The sequence below is a fragment of the Triturus cristatus genome, chromosome 12 (assembly GCF_964204655.1).
Source record: "Triturus cristatus chromosome 12, aTriCri1.1, whole genome shotgun sequence".
Taxonomy (NCBI): domain Eukaryota; kingdom Metazoa; phylum Chordata; class Amphibia; order Caudata; family Salamandridae; genus Triturus; species Triturus cristatus.
The window spans coordinates 102,733,193-102,754,371 of record NC_140595.1 but is presented as its reverse complement, the minus strand read 5'-3'; the positions used below and the strand labels follow the sequence as shown (position 1 = coordinate 102,754,371).

At 41.6% G+C, this 21,179-nt stretch overlaps 1 protein-coding gene across 1 annotated transcript in view; it reads right to left on the bottom strand.

Moving 5' to 3' along the window:
* Nucleotides 1-5,503: 5,503 nt before the first annotated feature.
* LOC146772748 (rho guanine nucleotide exchange factor 11-like) overlaps nt 5,504-21,179 on the bottom strand; it is a 249,882-nt gene continuing 234,206 nt past the window's right edge. Inside the window, 2 exon segments of the mRNA XM_085637026.1 lie at nt 5,504-5,715; nt 7,020-7,203. Coding sequence (XP_085493152.1) covers nt 5,504-5,715; nt 7,020-7,203 — 396 coding nt within the window.

Here is a 21,179-nt window from a genome sequence, read left to right as displayed (position 1 = left end):
TCTCCACCCCTCTTCTCTAATCTACTCTACAACACTCTGCTCTAATCCACTCTCCACCCCTCTGCTCTAATCCCCTCTCCACCCCCTCTGCTCTAATCCTCTCTCCACCCCTCTGCTCCAATCCACTCTACTCCACTCTGCTCTAATCCACTCTACAACACTCTGCTCTAATCCACTCTGCTCCACTCTGCTCTAATCCATTCTGCTCTAATCCACTCTGCTCCAATCCACTCTACAACACTCTGCTCTAATCCACTCCGCTCCACTCTGCTCTAATCCACTCTACAACACTCTGCTCTAATCCTCTCTGCTCCACTCTGCTCTAATCCACCCTGCTCTAATCCACTCTACAACACTCTGTTCTAATCCACTCTACAACACTCTGCTCTACTCCACTCCACAACACTGCACTCCACAACACTCCACTCCACAACACTCCACTCCACAACACTCCACTCCACAACACTCCACTGCACTCCACTGCACTGCACTCCACTCCACTCCACTCTACAACACTCCATTCCACTCAACCACCCTTTACTTCACTGTATTCCACTCCACTCTATGACACTCCACACCACTAACATTTAGCCATGCTAAACAGCAGTCACGCTGGTGTACAAGATGTCTAAAACACATTGGCAAACCCAATAGCTCTTGCATAGGCGAGACCTATTGGCTTTGCCAGTGCTTGTTATGATTGTTCTTCATCCATCCTTGGGAATGTCAACAGACTGTTTTAATTTGGTAAACTTTAGGAACCAATTTCACTCCACTTCACTCATTCCACTCTCCACCCCACCACTCTCCAACCCACTCATTCCACTCTCTACCCCACCACTCTCCACCCCACTCATTCCACTCTTAACCCCACCACTCTCCACCCCACTGATTCCACTCTCCACCCCTCTGCTCTAATCCACTCTCCACCCCTCTGCTCTAATCCACTCTCCACCCCACCACTCTCCACCCCTCTGCTCTAATCGACTCCCCACCCCACCACTCTCCACCCCTCTGCTCTAATTCACTCTCCACCCCTCTGCTCTAGTCCACTCTCCACCCCTCAGCTCTAATCCACTCTCCACCCCTCTGCTCTAATCCACTCTCTACCCCTCTGCTCTAGTCCACTCTCCACCCTTCAGCTGTAATCCACTCTCCAACCCTCTGCTCTAATCCCCTCTTCACCCCTCTGCTCTAATCCCCTCTCCAGCCCTCTGCTCTAATCCCCTCTCCACCCCTCTGCTCTAATCCACTCTCCACCACTCTGCTCTAATCCACTCTACTCCACTTGGCTCTAATCCACTCTACAACACTCTGCTCTAATCCTCTCTGCTCCACTCTGCTCTAATCCACTCTGCTTTAATCCACTCTGCTCTAATCCACTCTACAACACTCTGCTCTAATCCCCTCTCCACCCCTCTTCTCTAATCTACTCTACAACACTCTGCTCTAATCCACTCTCCACCCCTCTGCTCTAATCCCCTCTCCACCCCCTCTGCTCTAATCCTCTCTCCACCCCTCTGCTCCAATCCACTCTACTCCACTCTGCTCTAATCCACTCTACAACACTCTGCTCTAATCCACTCTGCTCCACTCTGCTCTAATCCATTCTGCTCTAATCCACTCTGCTCCAATCCACTCTACAACACTCTGCTCTAATCCACTCCGCTCCACTCTGCTCTAACCCACTCTACAACACTCTGCTCTAATCCTCTCTGCTCCACTCTGCTCTAATCCACCCTGCTCTAATCCACTCTACAACACTCTGTTCTAATCCACTCTACAACACTCTGCTCTACTCCACTCCACAACACTGCACTCCACAACACTCCACTCCACAACACTCCACTCCACAACACTCCACTGCACTCCACTGCACTCCACTCCACTCCACTCTACAACACTCCATTCCACTCAACCACCCTTTACTTCACTGTATTCCACTCCACTCTATGACACTCCACACCACTAACATTTAGCCATGCTAAACAGCAGTCACGCTGGTGTACAAGATGTCTAAAACACATTGGCAAACCCAATAGCTCTTGCATAGGCGAGACCTATTGGCTTTGCCAGTGCTTGTTATGATTGTTCTTCATCCACCCTTGGGAATGTCAAAAAACTGTTTTAATTTGGTAAGCTTCAGGAACCAATTTTAAATTAAGCAGTTCAAATGTTTTAAATGCACTAACATATTATGGCAATATTTGCATATATCTTTTAAGAAGTTCACTGTAATTATAATAACATGCCTTTTCTCTTAAAAATAAACATCCCCATTGCTTCAGTTCACTGCTTGTGAGAATGTTACCCTTATTGCAATACAATGCTAGTAACCCATTCATCTAGCCATCATCTAAAAGAACATATTCATGGTGCAAATTAATATTTAAACAAAGGCAAAGTAATATACAGATCCTGAATTTCTGATACAAGCATTAAAATGCAACAATAGGCATTGATGCCTTAAGGTTACTTGCCAAAAACGATCTATTCATTTTAAATTGTATTGCATATTATTGCAGCATCATTGTTTATTTGCAGATAGGTATCAAATGGCATTAGTGACCCAAATTGCTTTTAGCAGTCTATAGAAGGCCACTAATAATTTATAGAACCAAAAAGTTTAAAATCAATAGAGAAAAGGGTAATTTGAATGGAAAATATTTGGAAAAACCCAGGGTTATGCAGCTTTTACTTTGGTATGTCTGTCCTTTCTGCTGCTAGTTTCTGTTTCTGGTGAGGAAAGTGTTTTTAAGACTGCAGTACCGCCTCCTATCTACAGGGGCAGAGCTGAGCAAAAATATAAACACACTTCATGAGACACAGGTCCCCACAAGGCAATTATTTAAAAAGTTTCAAAAATCGACACAGATGTTCCTGGAGTCATGCTTTTATCATTTAGAAGATATTGCCTTGTGAGAACCTGGGTTCAGGTCCACACAGTGCAATCAAGTCCCCACAGCGTGAGTGTGTTATCACACCCAAGTCCCCACAAGGATAGTAAGACACACACACACACACACACACACACACACACACACACGCACACACACACAGACACACAGACACACACACACTCACTCAGTAGAAGGCGCAAGCCGAAACGCGTAGGTCATCCTTGTTTGTATGCACCTCTGCACTTTGCTGTTTATGGCCCCGTGACTAATGGAGGCTCATTTAACTCTAAAAAACAAATAAATGACCTTGTTGCGAAGGATCTGTCTGTGCCGCTCTTCTGGTCGTCCTCGGGACGTGTGGTGAATTGGAGGGCGTTTTTTTGCGTGAAGGCTGAGAGGAAATATATATATATATATAGATGGTGGGGAGTAGGTTGGTGAGGAATCTGCAGATAGATACTGTATCCACCAGAAAAGGCATTATCAAAGGTAAGTTGCTTGTTCTTCTGATAAATACACCTACTTGTAGAATTCTCACCTTTTTCATAGATACCTAAAGCCATCCTGCTACCGGAAGTGGGTGCATGTCTGTTTATACAAAAACAATCCTGCAGAACAGACTTGAAGTGTCTATCCCTTCTCACTTCAGAATCTAAGCAATAATGTTTAGCAAAAGTGTGAAGGAAAGACCAGGTCACTCTTTACAGGTAATGATTACTAGTACACTGTTAGAAAGAGCGGAACTAGATGACTTTGCTCTAGTAGAACGGCCATGAATACCTTCGGGAGGTTTCTTGTGTGCCATGGCATAGCAGATCTTGATGCAAGGGATAATCCATCTGGAGATAGTTGGTTTGTGGATTGCTTGCATTTTAATCTTGCAATGTAATCTATGAAGAGTTGATGTCCAGTCCGAACTCTCGAGCTCTGTCTTGGTAGAAGCTTACAAGTTCTCTTGGGGTTGAGGCGATTACGTTTCCCCCCCTATTTAGTAGAGTGGGAAGGAGGATAAAACATGGAGAGAGTCATAGACTAACCTAAGTGGACTGGAGTAACCACCTCTTGTAGGAAAGCAGCTGTGATTCTCATCACCAACTTGTCAAGGCAAAAGGAGGTGAATGGAGGTTTCACACTTCAGGTTTGGAGTTCACCAACTCTTCTGGCTGAAGTAACTGCCACTAAGAAAATCCTCTTGCAAGTGTGCAACCATAAGGGGCAGCTGTGCAGAGGCTCAAATGATGAACACATAAGAAATGTGAGGAGTAAGTTCAGGTCCCACTGGTCCTGATGCAAGGGATGAAGGATGCTGAAGATGCTTTAAGGATGCTGTGAATTCAACAGGGGTCTTCGTGCAAAGATTTCTCGTCCACAAAGGTGATGAGGAGATCCTGGTTGCAGGGTCGACATCCCCATGTTTAATTCAGTTTTTCCACTTTTATCATGGCTCTATGTTCGTTTTGTTATGTTTTTCCATTAAATGTAAAACACAAATAACTAAACAAGTATGTACACAAAAAATGATTCTTTTCAGAACCAATTTAAACGGTTTATAAAAAGGATAAAAATATATCTTTCTTGTTTTGTATGTGAGCGAGAGCGAGTGAATGTGTTAAAGTGAGTCAGCGGGAGTGTGACAGAGTGTGAATGTGAGTGAGTGAAAGTGAAGACAGGTGAGTGATTAAGTGGGATTATACGCAGGGAGTATTGGCCATCTGTGCTTGATCATTGATCATATGGGAGAAAGTAGACTTACATGTCTAAGTATTGTAGATTACAGCACTTGTCATTTGTTGAACTACGTTCTATTAGTACTCTTTAGCTATTTTTAAGCAATACATTGCTATTCTACACAAAGCCTATTGACTATTGAATGAAAATGAAGTATCACTCGTCACGATTGTGAATTAAGAGTTGAATCAAACAGGTGTGGGTATAAAAAGTGTTTTTTTCTTGTGGTATAATTAATGCCGCTTGACACATTCTTTGTGAAGCTCCCACTTTGGTTTCCAGTCACTTCAGCAAACTTACACTGTGGACACCTCAAGCTCACAGAAAGAACTCTGAGTGCTATTGTGGGCGCTAGTGGTGATGACATTTTTTATTGTTTTTATTAAAAGCTGGGGAATTTTTTACAGAAAAATGCACACAAGTACATATTTATCCTTGCCTGGAAAATAAAATAGTGCATTTTGTACAGAGTATACTGCAATCTCTCTCATGAGGGTGAATGGGAGGAGAAGCAGGTCTCCCAGAAGCATACGCCCCTCTTTTCTCCAGCCCCCTTGGTTGGCATGTGGAGTGGAAGTGGGAACAAGTCCTCAGGAAATACATTTCTGTCGATTTTGTTCACTTGGAGAGAATAAGTGGAGAAGTGATCCCTTATCTCCAACAGCAAACAGCCTGCTTGGGCAGGCAGGAAACACTTTTCATGAAGCAAATAAAATTGCTGTAGTGTGACATCTTTTTTTAAAAAATAGGTATATAACTATATATGTTTACTTTAAGCTAATATGCGTTTTTCAGAAAACAAAAAATCCAGTTTTTATGACACTCTCCTCTCCTTTCTCCACAACAATGTTCCAGTTTCAGTCCCATTTTGGGCCCTAAACTTCGGTTTCTTTAATAGCGACGCCTCCCCTCAGCTGCTGGTCCTGATCCACATTATCTTTGGTGGAGCTGAAGGTGGTTGAGGGCATGAAAGGAGTATGATGTGGTGGGGAAAGACTGAGGCCAAGCCTGCCTCTGCGTGCTCTTCTTTCAAATCCCACTGTGGAATTCAACAATGCAGAAGAATCTTCTACAACCTCGGTAAGACCTGGAGGAGAAAAAATAAACATTGTTAAATACTTGGTCTTTGATGCAGTAACTCACATTTTGCTTTACCCAACACCATCTTTAGGCAGAATCTGAAAGGTTAGCCACAAGCTCTCCATCTTTATGGTGAGCCAGCCCAAGTGAGTCCTTTGTAGGTAGGTTTTAATCTACAGTATCTACAGTATCAAAACAAATCCACAGGAAGGATAGCATCAGAAGCAAATTGCTCATATTACACTTGGTGGCAGGTCATGTTCTGACAATGACTGCCATTGATTATGAGATGGTCCAGCCCAAAAGCTTGTATATTCCTCATTCACACCTCACAATCCAGTGTAAACTGTTTCACCAATGCAAGGAGTAGCCCTAATGTCAAAATACACATCTCTTAACAACAAGGGGTTAAACTGGGTTCCAGATGCAAAACAAGAGGCTATCGTACTCTTTTGCCTCATCAGCTGCCAAATGCCCTTGGGACTCTACCACAGCCCAATGTTATTGATGCGGAGTGAAGAAGAAGAGCAGAGCTCCAGATCCGCATCTGAAGGGGCAGACGAAAAGAAACTGGAATCAGCACACATGCGTGGTGCTTATGTGCAGCTCCGTTCATCACTACTGAAGTTGCTCATACCACCTACCGGTGAGCAGGGGAACTGCTTTTTGAGTTTTCCAAGTAAACTCTGGGACTTTAGAATAGGCACAAGTTCAGGAATCTGTAGTAAGTATCCACTAGTTTCCAAAATTATTTGTCAACAAGTTAAGCTTTCCAATTATGGTAATTTTCTTAGTCCTGCTTACGATTGCACTGACGTGTTTGAGTGCTAGATCTCTTAGCACCACCCACACTTTTCCAAAAGAATTCATTTCTCAAAGAATTCAATCAAATAATTTAGCATTCTGTAGCCTATCAATTGACAACCCATGATCTGAAGGCTTTGAAAAGCAGTGAAGTAACAGTTTTTCCTAAAAGTGAGAAAGAGGCTGTAATACTAAACCAATGTCATTTACCAATTCCTAAAATGATTTGTTGTGAAGCAAAGAAATAATCTGGAACCCAACATAGTACTATTTTATGAACTTTTCTAAGACTACATTCTCAGGACACGTTTTGGCTTGAAGTTGTGCTGACAATGGAAGTGGCTTAGGTCTTTGTTAAAACTGTAAGGTTCTAGTAAAGATCAAAGTGTCTCTGGTCAAGCTTTAAGTATCCTAAAAAAACATAAGATGCATGCTTGTTATTTTTGCTGTGCTTTAGAAATAATTCCATTTGGTTTCAATTTAGAGTCAACACAGAAGTCTTCTTACCGTCCTCAGCTACTGACTCTGACTGCAAGTCTCTTGTGAAGGAAGGATCGCCTTCCCCGTTGGGACTGTGAAGGTTTGCCCTCTGTGTGTTGAGCTCCTTCCCTGTGTCATGGACAAATGGACCGTCCTCCGAAGCGGCTCCTCTAAAAGACTTCATTACCCCCCTGTGTGGGGCTGTCATTTCCTACAATGGTCAAAAAGAAAAGGTCATGACAAAGAATACAACATGATTCGACTGAAGATAATGTACCACATTTACAGGATCTTTAGTACAACTGAACTTTGAGAAGAAAACATATTAATTTGAAAAGGGAAATGTTGGGAAGGATGGTAGATTAGACAAGTTTAACAGAGTTTAATTCCCTCCATCCCATACTTTCAAAGTTCTCTCTATTTCTCTAATGATAAGGGACAATGGAAGTTACTGTCCTCTTAAAAGGGGGGTGAATGGAAGTCTCAGAGAGGATGCAACTTTTGGATGCAGATTTACAAAGGAGGAGCTGCTGTGTTAGATCTGCTGCATAACTTTATTTTCTGTTCTTATATAATCTGAGCCCCTGATATACCTGTTAAAAAACATTTTTCCATAGATTTTCATTTTTGATTTGTGTTTTTGGATCATTGGGGAAATAATTAATCTTTGGCAGACATTGCTGATCCAGGCTGAATTTTTCTGGAGGACATTTTTAAATATGGCGGATATGTTGCAATGATGATGCAATATTTCAGGAACCATGAGGCCTATATACTTCATTTTGGTGTCAAAACATTGGTTTTGAGGGACAAGTAGTCTTATAGAGACAAAAAAAACCTCCTCAGAGCAGCCCTTCTATCATTTTCCAAAATGGCGGCTATAATAAGGAAGAAGAGACATATAAAAGTATGAAACAAATAATAATGGTTTTTAATCCTATTATGTAGACACCAAACAATGTTTATGATCTGAAAATGAAATAAAATTATGTTTATCACTTCCGTTTTAGACACATTTTCATAATTCACTTTATTTATTTGTTTCAGCAATCGCTTGTGGTTTATTAGCAGAATGTTGAACATTTGAGAAGAGCATATCGACAGGGACATCTTATTATAGGACAGGTATTGAAAGAACATGTATGTGTAAGTTCTGTGGGTAGAGGCTTTAGAAGTTTGTAGGTTTTAGAACCCTATCAATATCTTCCCAACCAAATTCACACAGATCTTTCTCTACATATGCATGATCAAAAATATTTACTCATCTTCTGATCAAGTAGAACGCTCTTTTAATGTGCCTGCGCACAGAATATGACATTGGTGCAGGTCACTTAGCGGCACTGATCTCTTGAACTTACTGTACCAAAGATCATCAAATGTGTGACAGTCAGAACTCGCTTTCCACACACATACAAGATATTTTCCACGTCTTTAAAGTCACATTCTTCTTCTGTCTCATAAAATCCCTTCAGGAACTTCACAGATTCAGCAGTTAAACTCCAAGCTTTGTTCCAATTTTGCTCATAGCATAATCACCCGTAAGAACATGTGCCTTGATAAGAACACTGGCTTTCTCTGGGTCAAATTTCTTGTACAGAATATCAAGTGCAATTAAGTGTCTTTTTTCTCCTTTTCCATACCATATCAATAACTCTGACAATCCTTGAATTATGCTCAATTCAATTATAATTTCAATCCATGTTCCAGGACATCTAATAGACATGACTTTATATTGTTATTCACATATTGTTTGGTCACAAAATTGGCTAGTCACACAGGCTCGGTCATTTCAAAGTGGTTTCCTTGCTGCTGCATGAAATGAAGAAGGCAGTCAACATGTTAAAACGTTCTCCTCTCTTTCCCACGAGTTTGTGGTGAGGAACAGTTTTCACAATGGTCCATTCATTTTGCATTTGTCATCTTTCTGGAAACATTGCAAATAGAAAGGACTTCATGGTAAACTAGCTGCCATTGAGTAACATAGTCACTTTTACGAGTCTGACCAATAATTCTGTTGGAGCTTTACTGTGATCTCGGGATCGTCTGTTCCAGGTTCATATTTGGAGTAACAGCATTAAACTTTGCCTCTGTCTTTCCCTACAAAATGTATTTGGATGAATTTTCTGTTGAGGTGTAGTTTTGCCACCTCTAGCTTCTTCACTCTTTGCATATACCAGGACCCATATCTAATTGTAGTGTATGCAATCGTATTTGTGAAACACAGTAATCAATGACTCCATAGTCTTGACATGCAGCTTCTAATCATTTTCCTGATCAGCATGTACCACGTTTGTAATTAGAGCTATCTTGTCTAAAACATTTCCACAGTACTTGCAAAGTTCTGATTTTTCTTCACAATCTTTGACAAACTCTATGAACTTGTTTTTCAGGTTTTCTGATTCTGAACTGAGTGTATTGAACATTACCTAGCTTTGCATTATGTCTTTTGAATGAAGTGTACCCTGTGCCTTCTTCACTTCTGACATAGGATATGCAAAACTTAATTTGCCTTTCTTGTTCCAGAAAGCATTCCAATGCAATGTTTCTATAGCCTCAGATACGATGAGCATACCTTGTAACAAACAAACATAATGAGTTCTGGACAGTTTTGCTTCCAAAGATTTGAGCCTCCATAAGTGCATTGTCTATGCCACACCCACTGAGATAACTTACTGCACACTGCAACACAACTTTTGTCATGTGGAAAACACCCGTCATTGGATAAAGATCATCAAATCCTACTTGATTGCTCATAAAAATGTCAGCTACAATACGGAAAACACATTAATCACAGACAATTGTCAGGATAGGCTGGTCTTCAAGCTGAACACGCACATTTTGAAAATTATTTAGAGCTGTGTATACTGTTGTGTAGTTTGTGACTGGGGATGGTATTACTGGTAAAATCCCAGCCTTCTTCAGTGGGACAGTATTCTGGGAGATCAGAGCATGAATTCCAGCCTACTGAGGAACTGGCTTTTCTTTATCCTTCATCTGCACCGAATAATTGATATGATAAAGTCAGTTAAATCAGCTTTGTGGACCGCAGCATCAGGTCGAAGAAGATACATGTCCTCAGCCACTTTGAAACGTTGTGGTAGACTGGGATGTGAGGATGGCTTGCACTGATTGCAAAATCAGTGAAAGCCATCATCACATCCCAGTCTACCACGAAAGTAGCTCATTTTTTTGTTAGACTGACAAAAATAATTCTGCTATTGCACATTCTGACCAGAACAATCTTAATTTCATTCTTGTGGATCAAAACAGATTTATCAATGTTGACCATTATTTCTCCGATCTCACTGAGTGTGAACCCGTAGCCAGCACTCAGGAGTGGCTTTAAAACGTAATTTGCTTTTTCAAAGAGTGCAAACTTAACTGAAGGCTGGCTGTTACACTGCTGCTGGGAGCTCATCGTACATTCATATTTTCGAATGTACGCATGCATGCAGTTCCGGTGGGCATACAAATCCACTGCAAATACATTCACTTTGCTGTTTAGAGCAGATATTCGGCTAAAAACTTCATTTTGGAAGAAACCCGCTGCAGTTAAAAATATATTTGCCCTTTGGTATTCACATACTCTGTACTTTGTTCTTTCATTATCCCTAGTGTCCATGTTCTGGCTAAACCACAGATAACACATTGAAGGACCTCTGCTTTTGTGATCAGTTGTTGGAGGTGGACGAGGGATAGCCATTAATCTTCTAAGTGGATGGCTATTGGGTTTGGTTGTGGTCGCTTTCTCAGAAAACTCAAATTCTTGTTGTGATTCACCGGTTTCTGCTATTTTTTGACAAAAAAAATTCCAGGATTTTTTTCATTGTATACGACTTGCAGAATTTGTTGTTACAATGATAAAATATTTGATCCTCTTCACCCAACAGTTTTAAACTTTTGTGAACTTTTGCTTTGCAGTATTTCTGAAGCAACTCGAACTCTCCTCTGTCCAGCCGTAGTGGATGTTAGATTTTCTTTTGGATCAGTTTGGCATATGACTCATTTTTTGTTGTTGAATGAGTCCTCAGATTTTGTAATTAGCAACACTGTCAGGAGGTAAAGATCCTCTGCTACTACTTCCTTTGCTCATGTTTACGAATTTGAATCAACAGAAAAACCAAAACAGTATTAAAATAGATTACCAATATGGCAGCTAAAACACATCATTTTAGATCCAGCATTTTGGAAAATGGTGGAATGTTTGCTCTGAGGAGTTATTTTCTATCTCTATAAGCCTACTTGACCCCCTAAGCCTATGTTTTGACATAAAAATGAAGGATATAGGTCTCATGGTTCCTGAAATATTACATCATCACTGCAACAGAGCTGCCATTTTAAAAAATGGTATCCAGAAAAATTCAGACTAGTTCAGCTATGTCTACCCAAGCTAAATTACTTCTCTAATGATACAAAACACAAATAAAAAATTAACATTCCTGGATAAAAAAAAATTATGGAGGCATTTCAAGGGGCCATGCCTATGTAACAGTAAGAGATTGTTCTGAGAATCTACTCGCCCTGACAGTCGCAACCTTGAAGATCCTGTGGTCCGCAGCGGCTTTTCATAGTAGTGGCAGGTTTGTCCAGGGATATGGAGGAATGCTGTACTTGTTCCCATTTGGGCCAGTGTTGTGAAAGAACAAAAAGGTAGCACGTTACAGAAAGGAGCAGATGCTATGCCAATGTATATTGTTCTGGGGCTGCCATCCAATGTTTAATTAGTTTTATTTTTTGTGAGAAGGGGCATTAAGAGACTTGAATTACCTTGAAGAGGCATGTTATCTCTATTCTATTTGTAACAATTGGAAATACACAGTTTGTACCTAACCTTTTTATGTTTATTGTGTAAACATTTTATGAAATCAAACTTGCATCAAAAATGTGTAATTGTATTCATTCTTTTGCAGGCTACTATCATAAATGTGATTATTCATGCAAACCTAAAAAAACATTAAGGACAAATCACAAGGGCAATAGCTTGTTCTCCTAGTAATCTCCGTGGAGAAGTGTAAGTAGTGAACAGTCCTGCCCATGTGTCACATTCTGTTGCACTTTCATAAAATACATCCAATAAACATTTTTCATTAGAAAAGCAAACTTTTCAAAATAAAAGCACACATTTAGCAGCCTGTTTGTAGTCCATTTTGTCCAAATTTGATTTTATTTGAAAAAGTAGGCAATTATTCTTCAAAACTATCAATCGTTTCACCAAAGTGTAAAGAAAGGAGTATGTTACTTACCCTGTAGGCATCTATTTGCAGTGTGTAGTGTGGCAGATTAACATACCATGCACACTCCTACCATCTAGAATAGGGCCCGGACCGTGCAAGTTGCTTTTGCACGAGAAAGTACATCATCTTTCCTCCCCCTTGAGGTATTGCGCATGTTCCACGGCTCCTTTTTAGATCATGTTTTTCCTCCGTGCCATATAGGGAAGGAGCATACAGTTTGCTAAGTTAGCTTTGCTGTATAACATGCTGTATGTGTGTGTATATTTGTCTGCATCTAATACCTGCTGGGGAGGTGAGAGGGTGCATGTGAATCTGCAGCAGTACACGCTACGAAAGATTCTTACATGGTAAGTAACATACTCCATTCGTAGCATGTGTTGGCTAAGACTGTAAAGCAGTACCTCTGTCTTGGTGGCCTTAGGCATGAGATGATGTGCTTCCTAGAAATAATGTTCGAAGGACTGTTTGTCCAACTGGAGCATATTGTTTGGCTCATACATCCACACAGTAGTGTTTTGTAAATTGTGTGGGTTTATCCATGTTGCTGCTTCACAGGTGTCAATGAGAGTGATATTCCCAATGTATGCCATTGTGGCTGCTTTATTCCTTGATGAATGAGCCCTTGGCATGGTTGTTAATGCTCATTTTGCTTTGGCATAGCAAATGTGTATGCATGTGATTATCCATCATGCTGTTCCTGATTTTTATATGGCTTTACCTTTACATAGATTTGAGAAAGATGCAAACAGTTGCTGTGTTTTTATGAATGGTTTTGTGTGTTCCAAATAGTACAGAAGTGCACGTTTAACATCAAGTGCATGTAAAGCATGTCCTGCTGCAGTTTCTGGATTTTGGAAAGAAAACTGGTAACTCTAAAATTTGATCTAAATGGAAAGGTGATACACCTGTTTAGGCATTGTGTCTTTTGAATGGGCTCAACTTTGCTTGATTAAGGCGCTGACGGTGCCTTCCATAGGGACGAACGCAACCTGGATCGCGAGTAGCATAGCGCATGGCACGGCCAAGTGCAAGCGTGCTCGGATGAATGCCGGTGGGACATGCAGGATTAGAGAGTTTGAACAGCTTCGTAGTTGTGCTTTAATTAACCCCTAATTTATGAGAGGGAAAATATAAGAAATGGACCGGCACTTACATGAGGGGTGCCTGATGGATTGGAGCACGTTTGCAGGCTGGGCCGAATTTAGTTATATGCAGCTGCCGTACGAGTGTCAGAGGACGCAGGTTGCCATTTGGGATTGGGGCAGTGTGGCCTTTCATAAGGAGAGGCCAGGCAGTGATATTTAGGGATAGTTTAGAAGTGTTTTTTTAGTCAGATTCAGCTTGGTGATGAGAGAAGCAGAAGATCTCTGGTAGTTGAAGTCCAGAGATATTTTGGAAGAGTGCTATACATTAAGTTGAAGGAAAGATTTTGGATTCCATGGATAAAATTTAGACTGGTGAGATATATTCTGTCAGAATGGAAGGTAATGGTGCATCAGAAAGGAGCATTGAGGATAAGGTCCAGGAATGTGTCAGGTAGTTTCAACCTTGGCAACCCAATTAGGGAAGAAACTAGATGATTGTATGGAAAGTTTGGAACGGAAATTTGGGAGCAGGAATGAGGACAAGCAGCTCTGGTCAGTTGAAGGCTACGGATAAGGCGGCTGGAGAGAGTGGTGTTTGTAAAGCGACTCAGTAAAAGAAGTATAGGCAAAAAGAGAAGGGCTTAAAGACAAAAGGAAAGTACAATTCGGGGGGGAAACTTGAGTTGAGTGAGAAGGTTATGAAGGCCAGTAAGAGGGATCACAGAGGGGTGGCCTGTGATGACTCCTCCAGCAGGGCGGGGGCATTGTCATTTTGTGTTCATCTGATTTAGGAGACAGGGAGGATGAGGAATAGAAAGGAAAAGAGTAAAAAAAAAAAGAGAAAGTGGAAAATAAACAGGTGGAGCAGGTGAAGGATCCCTTGAGGGATTATATGTTGGGCCCACATTCCATACAGCATCCCTTACCTTGTCAGTAGCTCCCAGCACAGCATGTGGCGGAATAATTGGAGTTCTGGATTAGGCGGGAGATACCTAAGGAAGTCAGAACATGACTTTGCTCTGAATGTCCAAGGCCATCTCTGGCCAATCTTTATTGTTGATGCTGGATCTAGATTCTAAGATGTTACACTTCTTGAACAAATCAGGGAGAGATCCAAGTCTGGAAAGGGGATGAAAAGGATGTCAGGATTGCCTTCTAGGTGTATGTGGGCTCATAACAAAGATGTGTGCCATGTATGAGGAGACATATTTACAGGAGACTGGTGTGGATGTTTTGGTGCAGAGCATACGACAAGTCTCTTGATGAATATTGAGCCAAAGTTAGTGGAGCAAGCAAGTAAGAAGACAGGTCAGGAGGCTAAAGCCCTACTTTTGGAGATAAGTTTGTGAAGGAGATGGCAAAGTATTGACGTAGCCCAGATTTCATCTGGAGTCAGGCATTGCTTTATTTTTGTGCTTCGGGCAGACCGCATTTAAATTGACGCAGACTTTGGTGCAGGCGGAAAACACATGGCACATGAAACACGAAATGAGGCCTAGTCAAATGCTTATTAAAAGTAGCACTTTTGGTGCAAAGCACAGTGAAAGACATAAAATGAGGCCTGGTCAATGCTTTCAGTCTGAAATGCTTGTGCTGAATTAACGTGTTTTGCAGTGAAGAGAAAACTAGTGATTTCAGTGGCTATTTTAGCTTTGAGGATAATCATAGAATGTGTGTTCTCTCTTCCCAGCTCTTTTCCCTTATAAATTACACTCCCTGTTTCCTGTCTCAAGAGACTTTGGCTTTGTTGCATATTTAGACAAATACATATTCAGTTCATAACACATCTTTTTATAATGTGTATTAAATTAACCATGCACCATCACTGCACGTGGGGCTAAAGCATTTCGCATGAAAAGCTATCTAAAACATTAGAGCATGTTGCTATGAGTATGTATTAACTGTGTGTGCTTTGAAAGTTTGCACTGGTGCATGTTTTATGCTATGTTGTACATTGCGCATTTTTGCATGTTGTGCACAAATAATAGAAAAGCTGCTTTAAACTAATAGCTTTTGCTAGGAAAATAAATGATACAACGTATTAGCATGGGGGAGATAAACAGAAAGGGTTCTATTTCGTAAATGAATACTATTTTTGGGTTTGTTTTATTTTTGGGCCTAAGATAAAATGGCTGCCTGTGAATCCAGCAAGGCTGTGAAATTATATTAAATGAGAGAGCATGCGCAGAAAACAGCTACATACTGCCAAGTGCCTTGAGTGAAGACCTAGTTCAAGGACACCGTAAACTTTAAATTCTTGTAGTCCTGCCAATGTACCAGTGTTTGTGGAATGTGCTTATCCTGCGTGCGATGTGACAGGAAAAAAGGAAATAGACAAATATTTTTCCTATTAAATGGTGCTGAAATATATGATTGTATTTATCATTAACGTGTTTTTTGTTAAAACCGGATTTGCAATGAGAACAGGATGGTGAGACCCTCATGTCATCTATGCTAACCAATCAGTGCAAACTTTACTGAAAACCGCAACATTATTTGTGTAGTCAGTCAAGAATTAGAGTATAAATAATGACCTCTTTGGAGGCGTGTTTTGCTGCTTGCTGTTTTTAGGAGGAGGAGAGAGGAGAGGCAGCAGATGAGGCCAGACATCATATGGGTTAGGTACGTGAAACGTCGCGGGTGCAGACTGGGAGGAGATTTCGTCCGAGGAGAGACAGAGGAAGGTGGGGTGGCTTTTTGCTCAATTTTTCCTGAACGCCAGGCAGGACAGTAGTCAGATAACTGAAGCCTTTGAGAGAGAAGGAGGGGCTGCGTCTGTGGGGGCTATTTTGCAGCTCCTGAGACAGAGGCAGATGAACAGCGCAGAGAGGCAGAGAGAGAGCTGAGAGGATCAGAACAGGTTTAGATTTTAGGTGCCAAACTTTAAATTTCATGCTTTGACTAACTGCTTTTGAAAAGATGCAGTTGTCCTATGCATTTATTTCTCTTCATGGGAGATTTTTGCCATTATTGATTATTGATTAGCCTTGGAAGACTCACTCTTTTCTTAGAAACTCTTTAAGAGTGATATTTTGCGCCACGTTTTCTTTTCTACATGTGATGCTTTATATGCAGACTGTAATATGTCCTGTATTAATTCTATTTTCCTATTTTCAATTCTGTAACCTGATTGATATTTGACTAATGAATAAAGGGTCAGAGAAACTTAACTTTTGACTAGAAATTAAAAACCTTTAAAATAGTCACAACTCTCTTTATTGACTTAAATATTAAATACATTTTTGATTTTTCATGTTTATGTAAAATCTCCTGAAGGTAATATACAGTGGCAAGGGTCTAGTACCTTTACAGCGGTAAATGAGAGGTAAATGAGGTTTTGCATTGAGAAATTACCGTGAAATTACCGCTGCATCAATATGCCATTGCATTTAATTCCATACAGAAGGTGCAGAAGGATATTAGAATGGTTTTTGGTGGGGCCGGGAGAATGCAGGGTCGAATCCCCAGCCAATTTGTTGGAATCACATGGATGTAATTCTCGCGTGGATTTAGACCCAGTGGATATCAATCAACATGATATCAGACAGCATTCTATCCCCAGAGGGGAAGAGGAATATTTACAAGAGACAGGAGGGCAAGACAACAAGGTATGTTTAGTAAAAGACCCTTTGTGTACCCCGGTACAGTTGGGTGGCAGACTCACCCATTTTTTGGAGAGATGGAAGGAAATAATGGCAGATCAATGGGTGTTACAAACAGTGGAGGGGTATCTCGATTGACACTGTAGAAATTCCTGTGCAGGAAAGATGTCAGAAGCCTCTAAGATTTTCTAAAACAGAAGAGAGAATGGTAGATCAAGAGGTAAAGAAGCTTGCGAAAATGGGAGCTGTAGAGAAGGCAGGAAATGTAATGATTGGTTTTGTGCAACTTATTTCTGGTCGAAAAGAAGGACAAGGGCATACATTTCAAGGAGTTGAACTACTGGGTACAGTATAATCACTCCAAGATGGAAGGGATTCATATGCTGTGAGAGCTCGTGAGACAGGGAGACTGGTTAACACATCTAGATTTGAAGGCTGCTTACTTGACCTTACCAGTTGCCAGGGACCAGAGAGATTTTTTGAGAATCCATTGGAAGGAGATACGGTGGAGGTTCAAGAATCTTCCATTTAGTTTGACAGGTGATGAGGCCAATAGTGACTTAGCTGCAGATGAGAGGCTTCCGATTGATAGTGTATTTGGACGACATCTTAATTATGTTAGACAGCGAGGAGTTAGCGCAGGAGCAAACGGGGCTAGCAGTGCAGTGTTGAAGGATCTGGATTTTGTAGTGAGCAAAGAGATATCATGTCTGGAACTAGCAAAGGAGATGGGATTGTTGGGCTTTCAGATTTAGACACTGGAATGTATGTTGAGGTTACCCCTGGAGAAGGCGAAGATGATTTGCAAGAAAATGTTGATGTACGAATGGATAACTTTGCATCAGATTGCCAGGATGCTAGGGCTGCTGTCTGCGTCAATACAGGCAGTTTTTCCAGCTCATTGCATTATCGAACCCTACAGAGATTGAAGACCAGTGAGTACAGGAAGATGTAGAGACAAAAGGAGAGCTGGAGTGGTGGCTGGGAAATTTGGGAGCTTGGAATGGAAGGGCAATATTTGGTGACATTCAGAAGGTGGGTATAGAGTCGGATGCTAGTCTGTAGGGCTGGGGAGCAAGGTGTGGCTCATTAGCAATAGGGGGAAAGTGGACAGTTCAGGAGAAGGCAATGCACGTCAATTATCTGGAGTTGTTGCCAGTGTCCTTTGTGATCAAGACATTTGTCAGGAACAAGGTAAAATGTTGTGCATTATTAAAAATGGACAATATTTCTGCAGATGGGTATGTCAAGAAGTTGGGGGGACCACGGTCAAATACGTTAGTGGATTTAGCAAGCGACTTTTGGCATTTTTGTCTGAGCAAGGACATTATGGTACAGGCTCAGTATATACCAGGGATGAGCAAAATAATAGCAGATTGGAACTCCAGGAAGTTGAAGCATTTCAGTGATTGGATGCTGAACAAGAGGGTGTTTGGCAAACTCAGCAACAGATGGGGACCGTTAATGTTTGTTCACCAAGAGGGTGAATGCTGAAATTCACAAGTTCTACAGTTGGAGGCTGGATCCAGAGACAGAGGATGCATTTCTGCAGCACTGGGGAAGGGCTCACAGTTATGCTTTCCCACCATTTGCAGAGATACAGAGATTCCTAATGAAAGTGAGAAAAGAGCTAGTGGAAATAGTGTTGATAGCTGCTTTTTGTCCATCCCAGGTTTTGTATCTAGACGTCATGGATCTGTTGATAGATGGTCCAGTTCTTCTGCCGGAGTTCGCAGATCTGTTAGTAAATACGATGGGAGAGAGACTCAAGTTAGTTTTGCAGGGACTGTTGAGGTTGAAGGGATGGTTGATTTCGGGAGAGTTTGGCAGGTTTCAGCTTTATTAGCAGAAACTTTGAAACTCATCAAGGAATCCTGGTCACCAGGAACATCTAAGGCATACAGGTTGGTATTAAAGAGATGGATGTGTTAGTGTGTTCTGTGGAATTTGTATCCCATTTCAGCATCTGTGGTGGAGGTGGTTAACTTTTTGTCAGAGGTTTTCCTTAAGGGGAATTCGTACAGTTCAGTAAATATAAGTAGGTCAGAGATTTCAGCAGGCCATGAGTTCGAGAATAGTGTGCCAGTGGGGCAGCATGATGTGGTGAAAAGGTTGTTGAGGAGGGTGCGGTTGAGGACACCATTGGACCCGAAGTATTCTTCTTTGTGGAATGTAGATCTTGTTTTGAGAGAGAATTGTATAGTTGGAAAGAGAACACATTTTTGAATTTAAAACATCTGTCATTCAAGTTAATCATGCTTCTTTGTCTGATTTCGTTTAGAAGATTGTCATATTTTAAGGTGTTGGAGATGACATCATGGAGATATTTACCAGGAGGAGTATGTTTCAATATCAGGAAGAGGACTAAGACTATGTTGCAGACTTTTTTTTTATCCAAGACATTTTTTTATAGAAGACTTTGAGTAGTGAGATCCTTGCATTAATATGAGAGACGAACATAAAGTTTGAGAAGTAACGTGGAGATGCAGTTGATCATTTCTTGTAGGTATCCTTACGAGGCTGTATCTCCCCTACATTAGCACGATGGGTTAAGGAAGCGATGAGAATGGCAGGATTTGTTCTTGCAAGCTCTGTAGCACATTCTGCAAGAGGGGCTTTGGCATCCAAGGCTTTAGTGACAGGAGGTGGATTTACAAGTATTTTAGCTGCAGTGGATTGGTCAACAGAATCGGTGTTTACATTTCTTTTTTTATCCATGGAAGGTGCTGTGAGGAATGTTATGGCAAGGCTTGAAACGTGCATAATATTGGCCTCCGTGCCTTGATATAAAATTCAGATGTTCCGCAGCAGGGGTAGGTAGAATATCATGATTGTATTAAAGACAAAGAGGCTGATATTATTCAGTCCTGTGTTAAGCCTACCCTTTAATATATTTTATGTGTTTTTGGGGGGAGGTGACCACAGGAAGTAAATAAGAAAGCCAGAGGAGTGTTGGAAGAGGTTTTATCCACCACAGGATGTTCAAGCATGAAGATGTTTAATGTTCCTAATACTGCCAGCAAAAGAAGGAAGATGGCTGCCTGACTTCGGATTATATATAGAGCAGAATGTTAAAAGATTCGTATTCTAATTCTAAGGGGCTCATTAAGAAATCAGATAGATCGCCACCGCCTGTATGGCGGTGGCGATCTGCCCGCAGAAAACCACAGCCCGCATATGAATTCCCCCCTTGCCACATTACCGTGGCGAGGGGGGACCCCAGCGGATGGGAAGACCGTCCGCCGGTTTTCCGCCGGTAAGCAATCCGCCCGATTGCCTACCGGGCAGAAAAGCAGTTAATATGGTGCCGGTGTCTGGTAGACACCGCCATCCATATTAGTATGCAGGCAGGGTGTTGCCTTTCCGTGGCAAGCAGGCGTTTTCGCCATTGGGGGCCCATAGAGGGCCCCCAGGGATTCTGGGGGGTGGGGGGTGCACATGGGGAGCACCTATGGTACCCCCTTGCCTTTCAATGAACAATGTGGCAGGCATCGCGCGGTGCCTGCCACGTTGTGCATTGAAATGCACAACCTGCCTTTGTGGCATTGCAGCGGGCGGTGCGCTCTGCACCGCCCGCCGCAATGTTGCAGATGCGCCATGCGCCCGCCAGTGTGGCGAGCGCATACTAATTGGGAGTGCGGGATCGCCGCATATTCAGCGGGCGGTCCCGTTTCCCATACTAATGGGGCCCAAAGTGTTTGTTCAAGTTGCTGTTGTGAGTTGGCAATAGAGAAGATATTAATATTATTGGCATCCATGTCTTTAATAAAATCGTGATTTTCTACCCACCCCTGCTGCGGAAAGTCTGAATTATGCAGCACGTAGGTGGCAATTTCTAAACACTATGAACCTCCCAAGGCAAGTTGCAAGGAAGTCTACAGCAGGAGATGTCTGGTGTCAGTAGAGGGTTGAATCACAGATTTGCACCTGAAGATTGGTGCCGGCTGAAGCGTATGGGTTACCATTCAAATACATTTCTTATTCGTGTAATATAGGACAAGAAAGGTTTTCTTGAAAATGCAATCCAGTAGGTAAATGTGATGTTCTCCCCTTGTGGGGTGCAGGTGATACATAAATGTTTTGAACAGGATGCTTGAGATTGAGATTTCATAATGGATTGTAATGATGCTATTTTAAAGGACTGACATGACTGAAGTCTTTTCCAAGGCTGTCCAAAATACAATATCGTTTTTTCTTACTGTAAGTTTTCATATATCACAAACTTAATTGAAAGAGTCTGCACAACTAGTACCTTCATTTGTAGAA